The 16958-nt window shown below is 55.7% G+C and overlaps 1 protein-coding gene across 1 annotated transcript; it reads right to left on the reverse strand.

The window, feature by feature from the left end:
• Positions 1 to 12242: 12242 nt before the first annotated feature.
• Positions 12243 to 15239, reverse strand: WNT1 (Wnt family member 1). The gene is made up of 4 exons (XM_055396653.2): positions 15136 to 15239; positions 14144 to 14397; positions 13224 to 13489; positions 12243 to 12731 (listed from the first exon to the last, which is right to left on the reverse strand). Exons 1-4 carry the CDS (start codon positions 15237 to 15239, stop codon positions 12243 to 12245), a joined length of 1113 nt encoding a protein of 370 aa, XP_055252628.1.
• Between the last annotated feature and the right edge of the window lie 1719 nt (positions 15240 to 16958).

Raw genomic sequence — 16958 nt, forward strand, 5'->3', positions numbered from 1 at the left:
GAGGCCCTTTATTGTATTTGTGTCCCCTTTCTTCCTCACAGACTTCCTTGTACCCCTTACCTATACCCACCCATTCCTGTACTCAACATAGAGGGCACACAGATGAGAGGGAGCACATGTCAATTCAAGATTTTTTTTTCTTCCAGGAGAGGTGAGGGTGTGCAGTAGACTTGAATGCCTGCTTCACTAGTGCCTGTGGGTAAGGTCTTCAGCAGGGCCCAGTGCACTAGCATGGAGCTGAGCAGAGAGGCCTAGGTGGGATTCGGCTGGAGGGCAGGGATGGGATAGTCAGGGCAACTGCAGGGCAGGGCATCTGGGCAGGAGGAAGAAGGTGATGGAGAGGCCTCAGACTGAGGTGATCAGGTGACAGAGAGGCCCTTGGCAGAAGCCACCAGCAAAGTAGAAGAGGAGTCACTTTGGTTTCACAGATCTCGGTTTCCAACCCCAACTCTGACACTGATTTGCTGGGTGACCTTAAGCAAGTCATTTCCCCTCTCCAGTTCTCATAATATGTAAAATGACGGAGTTCTAAGGTCCATTCCTGATGTTTTGAAGTCCTAGGAGAGGCGCTTATTTCAATCCTCCCCTCCCCAAGACAGGAATAAGTGAACAGAGTCTGAGGGTCCCTGGGTGACACCTGCATTCACTCTCAATTCAAGAGACTGTGCAGGGTTTGCAGAAGAGCCAAGTAAGTGGGCAAGAGCTCCTATTCCAGTCTCTCAGGTTTAGGTGTAGGATCCCCGAGGCAGGGCAGGATGGTGGCCTTGTCAGTGTCCCTAGTTTATGGTGGTCTGAGCTGGGGAGGGAAGGCACCCAATGAAGCTGCTTGGGACCTTTAGGCCTTCCCCTATTCCTCTTCCCCAGTGTTCCTTGGTGATGCTCTAAGTAGTTATCACGATTTCCCACCCAGGTGGAATCACCCATCTGAGAGAATCCTGAGAATGTCTTACATGTTTCTGCCTCTTCCAGAAACCAACAAGGGAAGGAAGAGGCTAGTCCCCAAAAGCCTGTAGATGTGGGGTGTGATACTCGCTGTAGCCACTACGGGGCGCGCGCAGGTCGCGGATTTCCCTCGTAGCTAGTCCCCGAGTCTTGCCAACCCCCGGCACTGCCAGTTAATCAATTGCTCCCTAGTTCCTGCGCGCGGGTCCCCTGCCTTGCCGTCTCCAGCCATGCGAGATCGAGAGTAGGCCTCTGGCCTTGCAGACCTCTGGAGCGCGCGGAGCCCCTCTCTGTACTCGTCCACACCAAACAGCTTGGGATTCAGACACAAGTATTTTTTTCTCTTCGATCTCTGACACCTCCTCTGTCTCTACTAGCCATGTGAACTCGGACAAATCACTTCACCTCCCTGAGCCTCAGTCTCCTCATCCGTCAAATGGGGGTTTATAAACACCTACCTCGCAGGGTTGTTGTGAGGACTTAATGCGATAATGTATGTAAAGCGCCTTGCACAGTACCTGGTACACAGCAGGCGCTCAATAAATCTAAGCTTCCCTTTGTCCAGCCTTGGCATCTTTTTCCTCTCACCGAGCCATTCCCCACAGCATCCCTCCCCCCAGGGCTCCTGCACTCCTTCCTGCTCGGTGGGTAGTGGAGGAGACCCCTTTCTCTGATGGAAACTCCGGCCCACCTCTGTCTTCCCCAGTGAGGACTCTCCCTTCCTTGCCCCCCACCCCACCCCCGCTGGCTCTTCCCATTGCTTCGATGCACTCCCCCCACCCCCCATTCCGGGCAAGGGCTGAGTCAGCCTGGGTAAATTTAGCCGCCGACTAGGCAGGCGCGGGGGCTTCGCTCAGACTCAGTCGCCGAGTCCTGGCCCGGCCCTCGGCCCCGCCTCTGCCCCCCACCCGCACCGAGTCCTGCCAACAGCAGCTCCGGCTCAGCGTTCCGACCCCCAGCCCCGCTCTCAAACCACTTAGAGTTTTGGTCTCCAATTATCTCAGTGTCATTCCCCACCCGCACCCGGAGAGACTGGGCAGAACTGGGAAGGGGGCAGGGTAGGGAGACCGCTGGATTGGACCCTAAACTGGGCGTCTGACCTTGGTTCAATGAAAAGGGTTTGGGGGGGTGCTTTGGGGGCTTTGAACCTAAATGGATAACATTGGTCAGCGTCACCCAGGACGGTCGGTCCATCTCAGAACCTGCCTGGAAACCATACTGCCAGGTTTCAAGTTGGCTCTTGCTGGAGGAAGTGAAGTAAGTGGGGGTTCACCTTGGGCAGAGATCAAAGGTTTCTGAGTTCTGTCTTCCTTCCACCTACAGTTCTAACTTCTGCTGATTCTAACTCCTAAACATTTACTGAGCATCTGAGAAGAACTGCGCACTGAGCTGAACTCCAAGAAAGAGATGAGTAAGACCTGCCTGATGGAGTGAAGAGAAAACATGTAAATAATGATAGATTGAGCAGTGGGTGTTAAGTATTATAAGGAATCAAACAAGGCAGATTGTACACATTCTATGAGATCATGAAAGGCTCCATGGAGGAGGTAGGCATCTGAGATAGCATTTGGGGAAAGGGTTTCCAAGCAGAGGGGACAGCAAAAATAGAGGCGTGAATGTAAGGGAAATGGTTTGTTTAGGAAATTGTCAAATGGTCTGGTTTGACTGGAGTTGAGGATACATTCAGAGGAGATGTGAGGATACATTCAGAGGAGATGTGAAAGATAAAGGCAGGAGTGAAAACAGAGGCCAAGCTAGGGTGAGCCTGGTCCAGCTCAGGGGTGTGTGCCTTTGCCCTCTGGGCCTAAGAATAGGATGGACTTCAGGCTAGGAGGAAGACTGAGGAAGGCAGTAGTGAGAGCATCTGCCTGGATTTTGCTCAGGGGCTCCCAGGCTCTGGGAGTGGCAGGAGAGGTGAGGTGCATGGGAAAGGGGAACCCCCCCTGGGGAGGGGGGTTCCACAATGCTGCCTAGGTTTCTTTGAGGCTGAACACACAGGAGGCTAGTTTTAAGAGCTTACGCAGACTGCTGTCACTGTTCGAGAACTATGGTAGTGCTGTATCCAGAACATGGACTCTTGGACCTGGCAGCCTGGGTTTAAATCTTGCATCTGCCTCATATTGGACCTTCCCTTGTAGTTCAGTTGGTAAAGAATCCACCTGCAATGCCCAGGAATTGACCCAGGTTCAATTCCTGGGTCAGGAAGATTCCCCTGGAGAAAGAATTGGCAACCCCCTCCAGTATACTTGCCTGGGCATGGACAGAGAAGCCTGATGGGCTATAATCCATGGGGCCGCAAGAGTCAGACGTGACTGAGACTAAACCACCACCACCTCATACTAGCTGTGTGACTTTGGGCAAGTTACTTGACCTCTCTGTGCCTTAGCAGCCTGTTATAAAATGAAGTTATTAATAGTGCTTTTTTCATAAGCTTGTTGGGAGGATTAATGATTCAATATGTAAAGCACTTAGAACATCTTCTGGTACACAGTAAGTGATATACGTGTTGAACTCTATTATTTCTCTTTAGGGCTATTTCTTTAGTGTTGGGAGTATTAGGTTGGGAGATGGGAAGAGGCAGCAGAGGCTGAGAGGAGAGAGATTCCTGGGGTGGAGACAAACAGCCCCTTGAATGGGTGAATGGTGTACTGAGAGCCCTTGGGTGGTTGGGATGTCAAGTGCCATACCCCCTCCCCCAGGACTTCCTCCATCTTTGCCTAAGGGTGAAATCAGCACCAGCTGCTAAAGATCTGGGAGAAAGGGTAAGAGAGGAGAAGAGGAGGAGCTAGTACAGGCCCAGGGGGCCAGCCCTTGGTGAGCCATATCTCAGACTGGCCCTGCAGGGCCCTGTGGGTGGGAGGCTGGAGGCTCCCTGCTGTGAAAATGACTTCTAAATCTGGCTCTGTCTGCCAGCCAGCCAGCCTCAAGACAGAGGCCACAACTACACCGCTCCCCCCCACCAACCATGTTGGGACAGCCTTGTAGGGACGGCAGTGCTGGAGAATGTGCTCTCAGGTGGGGGCAGCAGCCCTCAGGTTACCACAGGATGCTCCTACCCTTCCACCAGCCAAGTTCTTCCCAGGGAAGCCCCTTTCTGCAGGGAGCTAAGGGCCCCCTCCCCCTTCAGACTCTCAGGAGAGCCCTGGGACTTCCCGAGATAGATCACCAATGGGTGAATGAAACAAAGAAGCAGGCCATAACTCTGGGACTTGTCGTCAGGAGTGTGTGTGTGAGAGGAGGAGAGGACAAGGAGAGACGGCCGGACGTGAATATGTAGATGCTGTGCGTTCACTCAGCTATTCATTTGTTCCCTCACCCACTGAACATGGATGCCAGGCCCCAGGGACACACAGAAGACTCGGGCCTGTTACCTATCTTCAGGGAGTTCATACATCCAGGCTGTGTGAGAAACAGGGCAAGGCATTTGAAAGAGGAAACCCACAGGGTCATCACAGTGCAGGCAGTACCATATAATATATGTTGATAAAGGCATTCCCACAGGGTCTAGGGGAGCATAAAGGAAGGAATGGCTCCCAAACTGCAACTTCTGAGCAGTCAGAATATACCCAAGCTTTTGAGAGACCAGTCACCGAGGGTACACGTGTTAGTGAAGGAAGGCTCAGCCTGGATCCATAATCTCCTCTGCGTGTCCTGGTGTGGGGGCTCCCTCCCTTGAAGCCCCTGGTACTACTTAGCCTCTTTTAGAAGTTTTCTTTAACATGGACCATTTGAAAAGTCTTCATTGGTGTGTCATTGCTGCTTCTGTTTTATGTTTTGGTTTTTTGGCTGCAAATCATGTGGGATCTTAGCTTCCTGACCAGGGATCGAACCAAACACCCCCTGCATTGAAAGGGGAAGTCTTAACCACTGGACTGCCAGGCAAGTCCCTTACATAAGCTTTTGTGAATCTTTTTAGAGAAGAGTTACTTCATCCATCCATCCATCTGTGCACGCATCCTTTTGTTTATTCATCTGTGCATCCATACATCCCTCCCATCCATTTATCCATCCATTCACCAACTCACCTGTCATCCTTCCATCAATTGATCCATCTATCCATTCATTCCTTCCTTCATCCATCCATCTATCTATCTTAATGAGGGCAGGTGATGTGCCTAGCTCAGTGTTGCAAGAGATGCCAAGATGAACAAAACATAGAGTCCATGCCCTCAGAAAGCTAGAAGCCAATAAGAACATGAATAACATACACAGATGTTCCACCCATGGAGCAGCCAGTATGTGCTGTTAGTGAAAGCCCCACCAAGAAGGTGTGTCAGGAGGCAAGGCCACTTTGCCAAGGGAAATTAGAAGAGCCTCATGAGGAAGGCAGCTTTGAGATGAATTTCAGCCAGCGGAGATGGGGAAAAGATTCATTCCAGTGTGTGGATGAGGGTAGAGAGGTGGGAGGGCACACAGCTTTCACAGGGAGCACAGGCACTCGGGGGGGCAGAGTCGCAAAAGGCTGGGATCCGGGAATGATATATGAGAACCACATCATGAAGTATCCCAGGAAAGCAAGGATAAAACCTTTGAGGACTTCCCTAGTGGTCCAGTGGCTAAAACTCCATGGTCCCAATGCAGGGGGCCTGAGCTGATCCCTGGTCGGGGAGCTAGATCCCACATGCTTCAACTAAGAGCTTGTATGCTGAAACTAAAAGACCTTGCATGCCACAACTAAGACCCAGCTCAGCCAAATACATAAATATTAAAAAAAAAAAAAACAACAACGAACATTTGAGCTTTAGTGAGAGGAACTGAGGGAGAGATGAGGGGCAGAGAGGTTTTGCATAATTCTCTACTGGACCATAAGCTACTCAAGGGTAGTGTCTTAGATTTAGTTCTGTATCACCTATAAACTTGGCCTGGAGCAGGCTCTCAGCAGATGCTGGCAGAAGGAAGGAACAAATGATAAAACTGTGCTACAGGAACATTGGCACAGCAATTCAGGGTCCATATATAAGGGAGGGATTGCTGCTGCCTGGTGTGTGACCCTCTTTCCTCTATGCCCCCCACCTGCCAGGGATGACCCTGCTTCCTTTGCTGGGGTCCCTCTAGTAGCTCTCCCAAGAGGCACCACAAGGTGGCGATGTTCGGAGTGTAGCACTGAGTTCTGCCAAGATCCTTGACACCGGTAGCTGGTGAGGTGCCCTTCAAGAACTGTCCCCGGATGGTCAGAACTTCCTTTTAGCAAGTCTTGACGCAGAATGAAGAGTTTATGTGTGGCTGTGGCAGAGGAGTCGACAGATCTTAACTCCAATGAATGTACAGGCCTCACCTATATACACTCACTTGATAGGATCTACTATGTGCCACGCACAGTGCAGGCTCTTAGAAAAACAACAGTGATCAAGACACAGCCCCTACCTTCAAGGAGCTTACCGTCTAGTCCTGTCCAAAACTGCCTTTGCTGTCTTTCTCTCTCTCACACACTCCCCCCCCCCCACACACACAAACACACACACCTGTTCCCCAGGGCCAATCCCCTTGACCTGGGAAGCCATCTCCATGTGAAATCTGCTCTTTGGCTCTGCTCCCCTCTTCACATCCAAGTTTCTCCCTAAGGCTATCGCATGGCCCCATTAGCGCAAGCCCTGGCTGCTCCTTCCTCTGATGGTTCCTCTTGCTCTTCCCCTGAGCCCTGGCCTATTCTTTTCCCCCAGCTCCCCGACCCACACTATTCTGCCAGCCCTGAAACTTTAGGGCCCTCCCTAAATGATCCCTGGTATGGGATAGGGCCTCCTAATACCCTGGAACTCTGGAGGCTACAGGAACATGAAGATGGATTCACAGAAGGACCCTGGGAGACGCTAGCACCCCCAACACAGAGATGAGGGTCCAGAAAACCGAAGACCCCAGAGGCATGCCCGTCTGTGGCTGGGGGGTTCTGCCAGCCAAACCTATCCCCGGACAGGCTGCCTTCTTTTCTCACCTGCTTTAGAGGGACCTCTCCCTAGTTGCAACTCCATACTGGCTTGGAGGTGAAGCATCATGGGACACTGTCCACTTCCCCATCATGCTCCGCGGCTCCAGTTAGCCCTCGGCGGGTTCGGGAGGGGAGAGGAGGGAGGGTTGGTGCTGAGAGTGGGAGCCAGGCCCATCGAGGTCCCGGGAGTGAATGCCGCATTGTTGGCCAGGCCAGAGTCACAGATAATTACCTCAATTAGTGACAATGGGAGAGTAATAAATACAGGCTTAGTGTCTCCTACCCCACCAGGGCTCCGAAGATTAATCCAGGCTGACGGGCGGGCCCTGAAAGGCGTGATGGACAATTCATTAAACTCCCCAAATGCCGCACAACCTGGGCGTGAAGGCTGAGTTAGCCCCCTGGGGGCTGCGCCTTTGTCCCGATTGTGTGTCTCCGCCACCGCAGAGCCGGGCAGCCCCCAGAGAGCGGGGAGGTGAGCGGGGCTCTCCCAGTCGGGCCCGGCGGCGGGGGGATTAGGCCTCGGTCCGGCCCTGGTTGCCCTGGCACAGCAGCCCGGCGGGGCTGGAATGTCCGTGGCGGGGAGCGGGCCGAGCGGAGGGGCGGGGCCGACAAGGCGGGGTTAGGGGGGCACACGGAACCGGGGGCAGGAGGAGTTAATTAGACGCCAGCCGAGGAGGGCGAGGGCCACAATAGGGCTGAGGGGCCGCCAGGGACGGCCCCTTCACTTCCGAGGATTAATAGGGAGGGGAGAAGGGAGGGGTTCGGCTCTGGGGGAGGAGAGCTGGAGCTTCCCAGGGTGGCACTGCCCCCTCTTGCCCGCCTTGGTACTTACTTGGCAAGTGGTTGGGAGGCAGGGGGCCCTGGCAGCCGGGGCAGGTACCCCCTAGCGTCCCACAGAGTGGCTCTTTCTTCCTTGGGTGATACCTCCATTGGTAGGATGGTTGGGCAGGGAGGAGAGAAGGGACCCTCTCATTTACTACCAGGGAGGTAGTAAAAGCAGGAATATTTTAGGGGCCCTGTTCTCAATGCCCCGCCTCCCCAAACCTACTCTGAGGTGGAACCGGGACCCTGAAGCTTTACCCTTCCCGATGAGGCTGGTAAAACCAAGTCCGAGGAGGAGTTGGAGCTGGTGTGCGCGCAGGGGTGTAGGGGCTGCTGTGTGCCTGAACACACACATGCACACGCTTGTATGTGCAGATGTGCTTGCGCACAGGGCCTGGCATTCAGCAGTCCTCTGTTAATAATCTGTTGAGTGAACTTTGGTGTTGGGTGTGAGGAGAAGCGGCACTGGCCTCCACCGTGACACGGAGTGAATGGACTTGGGCCCTTTCATTCTGAGCTCCCAGTTACGGCCCAGGGAGGATGAGGGCCCCACCTCTGAGCAGATGAGCAAACGTCCAGGAAAAATGAAGTGGCAGTGGCTCTTTCCCTTTGAAAAGGGAGGAAAAATGCAGTAGCCTCTTGGAAGCCCCACTTCCTCCTGGGCCCCAGGGAACAGGGCAGCCCTGGCTCCTCCCTAGGAGCCACCCCACCCTATACCCTCCCAGGGGATGACAAGGGAGCGAGTTGGCGGCAGTTCCCCGGGCATATTTATAACCTGCTGCTCGCTCACCAGCGTCTGCTTTTAGCCCAGACGGGGGAGGGGGCAGGGGGGTGGTCTGTCTCATGCTGGGCGCCCTGGCTGGGTGTGGAAAGAGTGAGTAAGGGTGAGTGGTGGGCAGCTCTGCATGGATATTCCTGCTCACACCACAGCCAAACAGCTTATTTTCTCCTCATTTTGTTATTTTTCTCCCTCTGGCCTGGAGAGGAGGACTGAGCCAGCCTGAGGTGGGGGGTGGGGGGTGCTAGACCCTGGGGTATTTGCAGCCCCACTGACAGGGTTTTTCCAGGGTGCGTGTGGCAGGGTGTGTGTGGTGCCGGCTTGCTGACCCCCTGGGGACTGTGCAGCCTCAGTCCTCTCAGCTTTTCCGCTCCCCCCAGGATATTTCAGGACCAGTGCCTCCCTCACTCACTGAGCCAACCCTATGTCCGGGGTCCCTGCCAGTCTCGGATCCCACCTGAAGATCAGAGGTGGGCGGGAGGGAGGATAGCTTAGGTGGAGAGGGCTGAGCTGGGGACTGTTCCTGAGAGCATGAGCCTATGGTGACCCCCCGCCCCGGGCCTGCTCTGGGCACTGCTGCTTTCCTCCCCAGGATTTACCTGCTCCGTGTGAGGATGGCACATGCGATCCTAATCAATAATTAGCTCCTAGGTAGTGCTTTGCAAATCTAGCCCTTTTGCTTAAAAATTTTTTTTTCTTTTGCTTGCTTTTTTTTTTTTATTATCACATGTCCTTTTGAGGACCCAGCTCCATTCTGCACTTCCCTACCCGCTCCCTGGAAGTCCCTGTGGCTGGAAGTAAAGGACTTCCATGCTGAGGACATGAGTATCGGAGTCTGTCTTTAAACTTCATGCTGTGCAGAGGGCTTTACACTTCACTGAGCCTTCACAGCACTGCTCCCATTATCCTGACAATATCTTGATGTGCCTGATTCCCTGGCCAGACTGTAAACTTCTCCTAGCAGGCTTATGGCTCATACATCACTGTATCCCCAGCATTTGGCATGTGCCTGGCACAGAAGAGATGTCAGCAAGTGTTCAAATGACCCTGTGTTTCACGTCCATGTCCATGATCTTGTCTGAACCTCATCACCTTCCTGAAGAAGACTAAGTACCAGTAATGATCCCTGTTGAATAGACAAAGCAACTGAAGCCGAGAAAGCTACGGAGTTTTTGAAAGTCTAGTTAGGACCAGAACAGGATTCACTTCTTCCCTGCCCTTCTTCCAGCGCCTATGTGTTGGCGCAGCTCAGAGCCCCCCACCCCCACCCAGTTTCCAGGCCTGAAAGCAGATACTCGTTCTAGTTCTTAGTGTTAGGAGTTAGGTGAGAGTGGTTGGGGACAGCTGCCAACCCTTTGACTCTTCACCCTGTTGCTTCTCCCCGAATCTGGGTATTGTCTGGCAGGGGCCCATACCTCCTCTCCTGCCTCTGGGGGGATCTAGTAGCTCTTTGGATTATAGACTGGACATTCTTGCAGGGGGCTTTTTTTACTGGACACCCAGCCCTGTCAGGTACCTTCTACCCAGGATCAGTAAGATTTCTATTCCTCCTCCTCAACTGCCCATCAAAGCTGAACTGGTGCTAGCTTGGTGGATGGAGAGAAAGGAAAAGGGATGTATCACTGCAGGATTGAGCAGCTCCTGGCTCCACTTCCCTACCCCCACACATATCCCAAAGGCCAACATCGGTCAGAGTTCACACATCCAGGGAGAGGTGGGAGGCAGCAACAACAGCAAAAGAGTCCTGGGGAGAGGGGGAAATTCTCCAGTAGGCCGGGATCAGTCGTTGCCCTTAGGGGGTGGGGTGCGTCATAGCTCCCCCTGTCCTTCAAGCCCTCCCTTGGGGCGGGGAAAGTGTTAGGATTAGAGACTGGCATTAGAGCTTAGCAAGCAGTTAGGGTTTGCCTGAAGTTAGGTTAAGGCTAAGGTTAGACCTAATCCTAGGGAGAGGGAGTGGATTAGAGTTAGAGATAGGTTTTCGGGCTTTAGGAGAAATTAGTTCTCCCCTCTGATCTGGTGAAATGTACACAGAGGTATCATGTTGGTGTCGTTAGTAACAGAATCCTCATTTGGGCTTTCTATGGGAATGACTAGCCTCATGGTTTGGTTATGGACCACAGTTGGGTTTCCTTTCAGTTACACTGGTTAAAGTCTAGCCTCTATTTGGATTCTAACCCTGCTGTTCCTTTCTTCTCCCCCATTAACTTCTGTCAGCTTTTCACCTGTTTTTTGTAGCCCAGGGTTTGGAAGTTGATGTCCTAATATGGCATTTCCCTGTCCTGGGAAGGAGAGTGGCTTCCCCGTTGCCCAACACCCTGACCACAGCTGGCCCAGAGAGGCTTTGGGGACCAAACCTCTACACCCATGAGCCGCAGCTCTGTTTGGGTTTCCCTTTCTTCTTCGGTTTCTTTTCAGAGCACCATCATAGCTATCACTCAGTTGTAGCGATTTTCACAACAGCTCTTCTACATAGGAAAGTCAGGTTCTCCAAGTTTGTTTCTTTAATCCCCACTCAGCAAGGCAAGGAACTGAAGAAGTTATGGACTTTCGCAGTATCATACAGCCAATAGGTGTTCAAATAGGAAGAAGGACCCTGTAGCGTCTTTTGGCTCCTGACTGGGTTCATCTGGAGACCTAGATCCCCAGTGGCCTCATCAGGGTCATCCAAGGGACAGAACGTCAGAGTCCTCTTCCAGGGTCAGGAAACCAGTCCCTCAACAATGTATCCTATTTGTTTAAAGGAGGTAAGCAATAGTGTGTTCTGGATTCAAGGAAAAGCCACCAAGTCATTGATAAAAATAGAGATTTTATTCTGCAGAGGAAGATACTACATTGATGGGGGCGAGGAGCCACTAATAGCTACAGTGGAAGGAAATACTGATTCCGGAATGCAAAGGCATCTTGGAGAAACTAGGGAGAGGGAAAGAGGGGTCAGAAAAGGCTGGAGAGCAAAAGGAGAGAAGAATGGAGAAGGGTTAGGTTGGGGTGGGAAGTGGTCTCTGCAAACCAGGCTGGAACCCAGCACAATAAATAGTTTTTATTTACAACAACCAAACTCGTGGCTTTGTATCCACGTTTCAGTGCAAATTATTTACACACTGATGAGGAGGCAGGACAGGAAGAGGGTAGGAGGTGGCTGAGGGAGGCATGGTTCGCAGCTGTTCAATGGCTCCATGACAGAGGCTGGGAGAATGGCGATATTTCTCCCGGGTCCCCAACCTCATTTTCCACATCACCACAGCTGCCCTCTCACCCCGGAACCTCCCACTTCAGCTGTAGGTGGGGAGGAGAAAGGCCCTGATGCCCAGGTGTGTGTTCAGGGTGTGCACCCTTGACAGGAGAAGGGGAAGGGCATGTGGGGACCTGGAGAAAACGGAGGTTAAAGGAGAAGGAGAAAGGCAGGCAGGTCGCTGCGCGCGGCGGAGGAGGCAGAGCTTCGCGTCGGGAGCTGACCCTGATGGCGGAGGGGACCAATCCTCCACCTCCCGGCCAAGCAGGGGGCAGTGCAACAAGGGGGTCTCCCGCGGAGAGGGAGGGAGGTAGGTCCGGGGGCGGGTCAATCAGGATGGCAAGAGGGTTCATGCCGCCCCAGGCAAGTGGTTTCAGGAGTCCCCAGGTCTGAGGAGGTGGGAGAAATGATGGGATGGTAGGTAGGAACCCCGGAGTGTGGCTGGAGGGACGGGTTGGGCGCAGATCCGGGTCTGAGGTGCCCGCGAATCTGTCAGGGGGTGGGCTTGAGGAGAGTGCCCCCAGGGGCCGAGTCCGCGCAGCGCCTCACAGGCACTCGTGCAGCACGCGCGTGTGCGTGCAGTTGCGGCAGCTGACGTGGCAGCACCAGTGGAAGGTGCAGTTGCAGCGCTCCGTGACGCGCTGCGTGCGCGTGCGGTGGCCCCGGCCGCAGCAGAGCAGCTCGCAGCCGTCCAGCGCGGGCGACGAGCTATTGCAGGCGCGCCCCGCCGTGCCCGCGGTACCCAGGCGTCCGCTGTACGTGCAGAAGTTGGGCGATTTCTCGAAGTAGACGAGGTCGTGGGGCGAGGGAGGCTTGTGAGCCGGGTCCTCCGGCTCCAGGCGCAGCAGTTCCGCCCGCGATGCACGGTTGTTGCCGCGGTTGCCGTAGAGGACGCGCGAGGCGCCGTCGAAGCGGTCCCGCAGCACGTCGCCCACTGCGCGCAGCGTGGGCAGCCGCATCCAGCACGTGCGCACCGTGCATGAGCCCGACATACCGTGGCACTTGCACTCCTGGCGCATCTCGGAGAAAACGGTCTGGAGGGGCGGAGGGGGGAAAAGGAGAAGAAAAGACGGCCCGGGACGCCGTGAGAGACAGAGCCATCTTCCCGGATACCGCCCCCTCCTGGTCGTCTCCGGGATCTCAGCAAAGGCCCAGGCCTAGCCGAGCCCAGAGGAAGGGAGCCACGAAATGTCCCGCAGAGATTTGGACGCCAAACCCAACTCTGCTCCACCCGGAGAATCTGTCTTTGCCTCTCAGCCTTATTTTTTGAACCTGAACAGTGGCGGGCGTAGGCAACACAGTCCATGGGTTACATGACGTCTAACCTCTCCGTTGTCAGACTGTCCCTTCCATTCTGTGAATCTCTCCAAGCCCCCACGCCCTCCGGACGCCCTCGCCTGGTTCCTTACCCTAACCTCTGGCCTTAACACCGACCGTTACTTCCCAAGTTCGAGCTTAGCCTAAGGCAGGGACTCCGAGATCCCTGCCATTCCGTTTCGGGTGCTGTTACCCTCAAGCAGGCTCACCGTGCGCCCCGCCTCATTGTTGTGAAGGTTCATTAGGAAGCGAAGGTCCCGCCCCTTCTCTCCGGAGTCCACAAACTCCCGGCCGAAGAGGCGACCGAAGTCGATGTTGTCGCTGCAGCCCCCCCAGTGCCAATCGGGGCCCCCAGGACCGCGCCGCCGATAGTCGCACGTGCAGGATTCGATGGAGCCCTCCGAGCAGGAGCGCGCCACCGAGTGAGTGACGCCGGCCGAGGTGATGGCGAAGATAAATGCTGTTTCCCGACAGCCTATTGGGGATGGGAGAGGGGATCAGTGAGGGGGCACGCGGGGTGCAGCCTGCACCTTCAGGGGAGGCCTTGGGACCTTTTAGTCCCACGCCCTTAGCATCCTGGAAGCCCGGCGACCGGCTGTGTTGGGAAGTTGGTCTCCCCGCGAAAGCACGTGTGTGGGCACGCTACCTCGTCCACACTTGTAGTCAAGCTTTACTGAGACTCCGGGCTCATTTTGACTTCTCGGTGCAAGTGGGGCAGCCCCGGAGGGAAAAGAGAATAGAGGGGAGCGGAAGAATTCTGCACCGCCAAGAACTCTCCAGCTCACATCAGCGATGCAAGCCTTGCTGGGCTGGAGGCAAGAGAGCAGCTTCCCAGGCTTCTTTGAGAGGGACTGCGGAAAAGCGGTGGCCAGCGAGCGTCCACCACTCAGCACTCCCTTTCGCTGGGGCAGTGGCTCAGAAAAGTTAAGCTTCCTGCCCGAGGCGCACGGGTTGAAACCTCTTGGTGGAAGGAGTCTGGCCCGGAGCTAGTGCTGGCATGAAGCTCTTGGCAGGCTGATTCTTGACCCTGCAGATGCCCCGGACATCTTCTCTGCACTTGCCCGCCCGTGCCCTGAGGTGACCCCGCGCTACCCTGGTCTCCGGAAGCGTCACCTTCCGGGGTACCCACCTCGGTTGACGATCTTGCCGAAGAGGTGGGGCCCCGAAGCCGTGGGACAGTTCCAGCGGCGGTTCCGGAACTGCCACTTGCACTCTCGCACAGCGCTCTGCAGCCCCCCGCTCACACTGTGCAGGATCCCCGGGTTCTGGCGGATCAGCCGCCGCTGTTTGCGGCTCAGCAGCTGCAGACTGGGCTCGAGTACCAGCTGCAGACTCTTGGAATCGGTCAGCAGGTTCGTAGAGGAGGCTACATTCACGATGCCCCTGGTGAGATGCAGGAGAGGAGTTCAAGCTCGGGAAGGGGACCTGTACCCTAACCCTAACCAGAAAGGTCATGCTCGCCCTGTCCTCTTCCTGGAGCTATTTGCCCACAAGAGCGGGGAGAGATCAATAATAAGGTAATGATTCCGCGCTTCGGCACTCACTAGTTTGAAAGGACTTGGCTTTCAGACTTTTGTGTTCCCAGGAATCTTAGGGCTGCTCGGGGGCCTTGCGCCCGGAGCTGGACAGCGGAGGCATGGAGAGCCCAGGGACTAGATATTCACCTTGGCTCTCACAGCCTGTTTCCGGACAGTCTGGCTCGCAAATTCTGGCCTGCCGTCCATGCCCACCCAAGGCGTGAAATGCTTGGGAGTTCCACCCGCTTCTTGGCTTCTTTCAGAGTGCACGCCTGCCCTTTCTCTCCAGAGGCTGGGAAGCCCTGTAGTGTGGCTACCACCGTGAAGCTCGTTTGGGGGTTCTTGGAAGAAGGGCAGTGCTATATGGGAGAGGACTCCCCTCCGGGAGTATCATGGGTCGCCGGGCGGACCATTCACCCCACTTCAGCAGAGCTGGAATTTCTGGACCAGCTCCGCTCCAGAGCGCCCCTCGGTGTCTCAAAGGGAAGTCAGAGCGCTGGAGGAAGTCTGTCTGCGGACGGATCCCAGAGCGTGGGAGCTGGATGGGGCTGGCCCCTGGCTCTGTGCCCCGAGACAAGTGGCGACCCCGCACCAGCTCACTTACCACCATCGGCCACTGCTGTTGGCGGCCAGGGCTGCAGGCAGAGCGGCCAGCGCCAGCAACAACGCAGCAGAAACCCAGCCAGGCAGCAGCGCCCAGTGCCCCATGGCCTGCCCGGCCTTGCCCGCTCTATGCTGCAGTTGGGGCGGCTTTGGCTGCTGCCCGCGGCGGTGGGACGGGACGCGGCGGTGGCGGCAAGTGGCGAGAGTTCGCAGTCTGGCTCTAACAGCCCTGGGGGCGGGCGACGGGCTGCATGGCTCGCGGTCCCAGCTGGTGGGCTGAGGCAGCCACGGCGGGCGGCACCGCCTCTTATAGTTGCGGCGCTGGCTGAAGTGACGATAGGAGGCTGCCCCGCCGGGCCACACTGTGGCACCAGGGCGCACCGGTCAGGGGCGCAGACAATGGGCAGCGAGCGGGGCCGTGGCTCCCGCCCGTCTGAGGCGAGAGCTGACGGGCTGGCCGTCGGGGCTCACCCCCGCCCCCTGCCCGGTGGCTCCCGCCTCCGGACCTGCACTGGCCGCCGACCCCTCCCCTTGGGACGCCCTCCCACGCGCGCCCGCCTCAGTCCTCTCCGCGTCCGGAGCCCGTCGGGGACCAGCGTCCGCCAGGGGGCGCAGCGATCAGAGCGCTGCGGGGACAGACTGCTAGGAGCTCCGCCACTTCGCTGCCCGCTGTGGGGCTGTCCCTTCGACGTCACCCCGGTCCCCCATCCTGAGTGGAAGAAGGAAAGCTGTGGTTCTGGGCAGCGACTCTGGGGAGACGCCTCCCCGCCCATGAACCCCCGACGGCTGAACAGGGAAGGAGAAGGGGGAGACGGGTGGGGTTGGGGCTGTGGTCAGGGAAGTCCCAGGGGTGGGTTGGGATGGGGGGATGAGCTGAGCACACAGAGCCCGACCATGGAGGAAACCTGAGGCAGCCGAGGTTTGTACTTGTGGGAGGAAAGAAGCGCACAAATGCCTGCCAGTGTGTGCATTAAATGGGAGAGTTGTAAATGAGACTGCGTGTGAGAATGCGCATACACACGAGTGTGTGTCCTCACGTACAGAAACTCCATGTTCTGAGGAGGGATTTTAGGAGCCTTTCTCAAGAATCTTGGAATTCAGCTCAGGTCGGAAGGCATCGTCGAGTCATCTTGTCACAGCCACCACCTGGGACCGTGCATCATCTCCTATGTGTCGGGAAGGGAGTGGCCAGGAGAGACCCAGAAGGTTGGCGGAGGAACAGTGTCTGGAGCTGTGTGTGGAGGTGGGTGGATGAGTAGGAGATTAAATATGCATGTGTGTGTCCCTCTCACCCTGTGTGCCTGTGTCATCCTATAGTGTGTCAGCCCACAGCATGTGTCAACCTGTGCCTGTCACTGGGGGAGGCGGACAAAACCTGTAACCAAGGTGGTATCAAAACGTATGAGGCCTGGAGCAGCGGTGACCCTGAGACTAGGCTCAGGAAAGAAAGGCAGTAGACTCGATGTCAGGTGTGTGTGTGGAGGGGCTGGGAGCAGAAGTGCTGCTGACTAAACTGAACCCAGAGCAGAGAACCTGTGCGTCCATGTTTCTGCTCCTTTCTGAAATTTTCTACCAAGTTTCTGTCTTCTCCACCTAAAACTCTGACTCTCTTCACTCTCACCATGCTGGGATACCTAACCCTAACCCTAACACGCCTCCCTACATCCTCTCAGCTTCAGGGCCCCTCTGCCTCCTATAGAAGGAGTGGCTGCTGTTCCCCGTGTAGGTTATAGGGGGCACTGCCAGCCTGATTATCAGGCCCGGCCAACACACGCAGGTTGCCCCTGAAGGGGAGGATCTCCTCCTTTACGTCTCTCCTCTCTC

The sequence above is a fragment of the Moschus berezovskii genome, chromosome 6 (assembly GCF_049115385.1).
Source record: "Moschus berezovskii isolate FMDL1 chromosome 6, NW_MosBer_1.0, whole genome shotgun sequence".
Lineage (NCBI taxonomy): Eukaryota > Metazoa > Chordata > Mammalia > Artiodactyla > Moschidae > Moschus > Moschus berezovskii.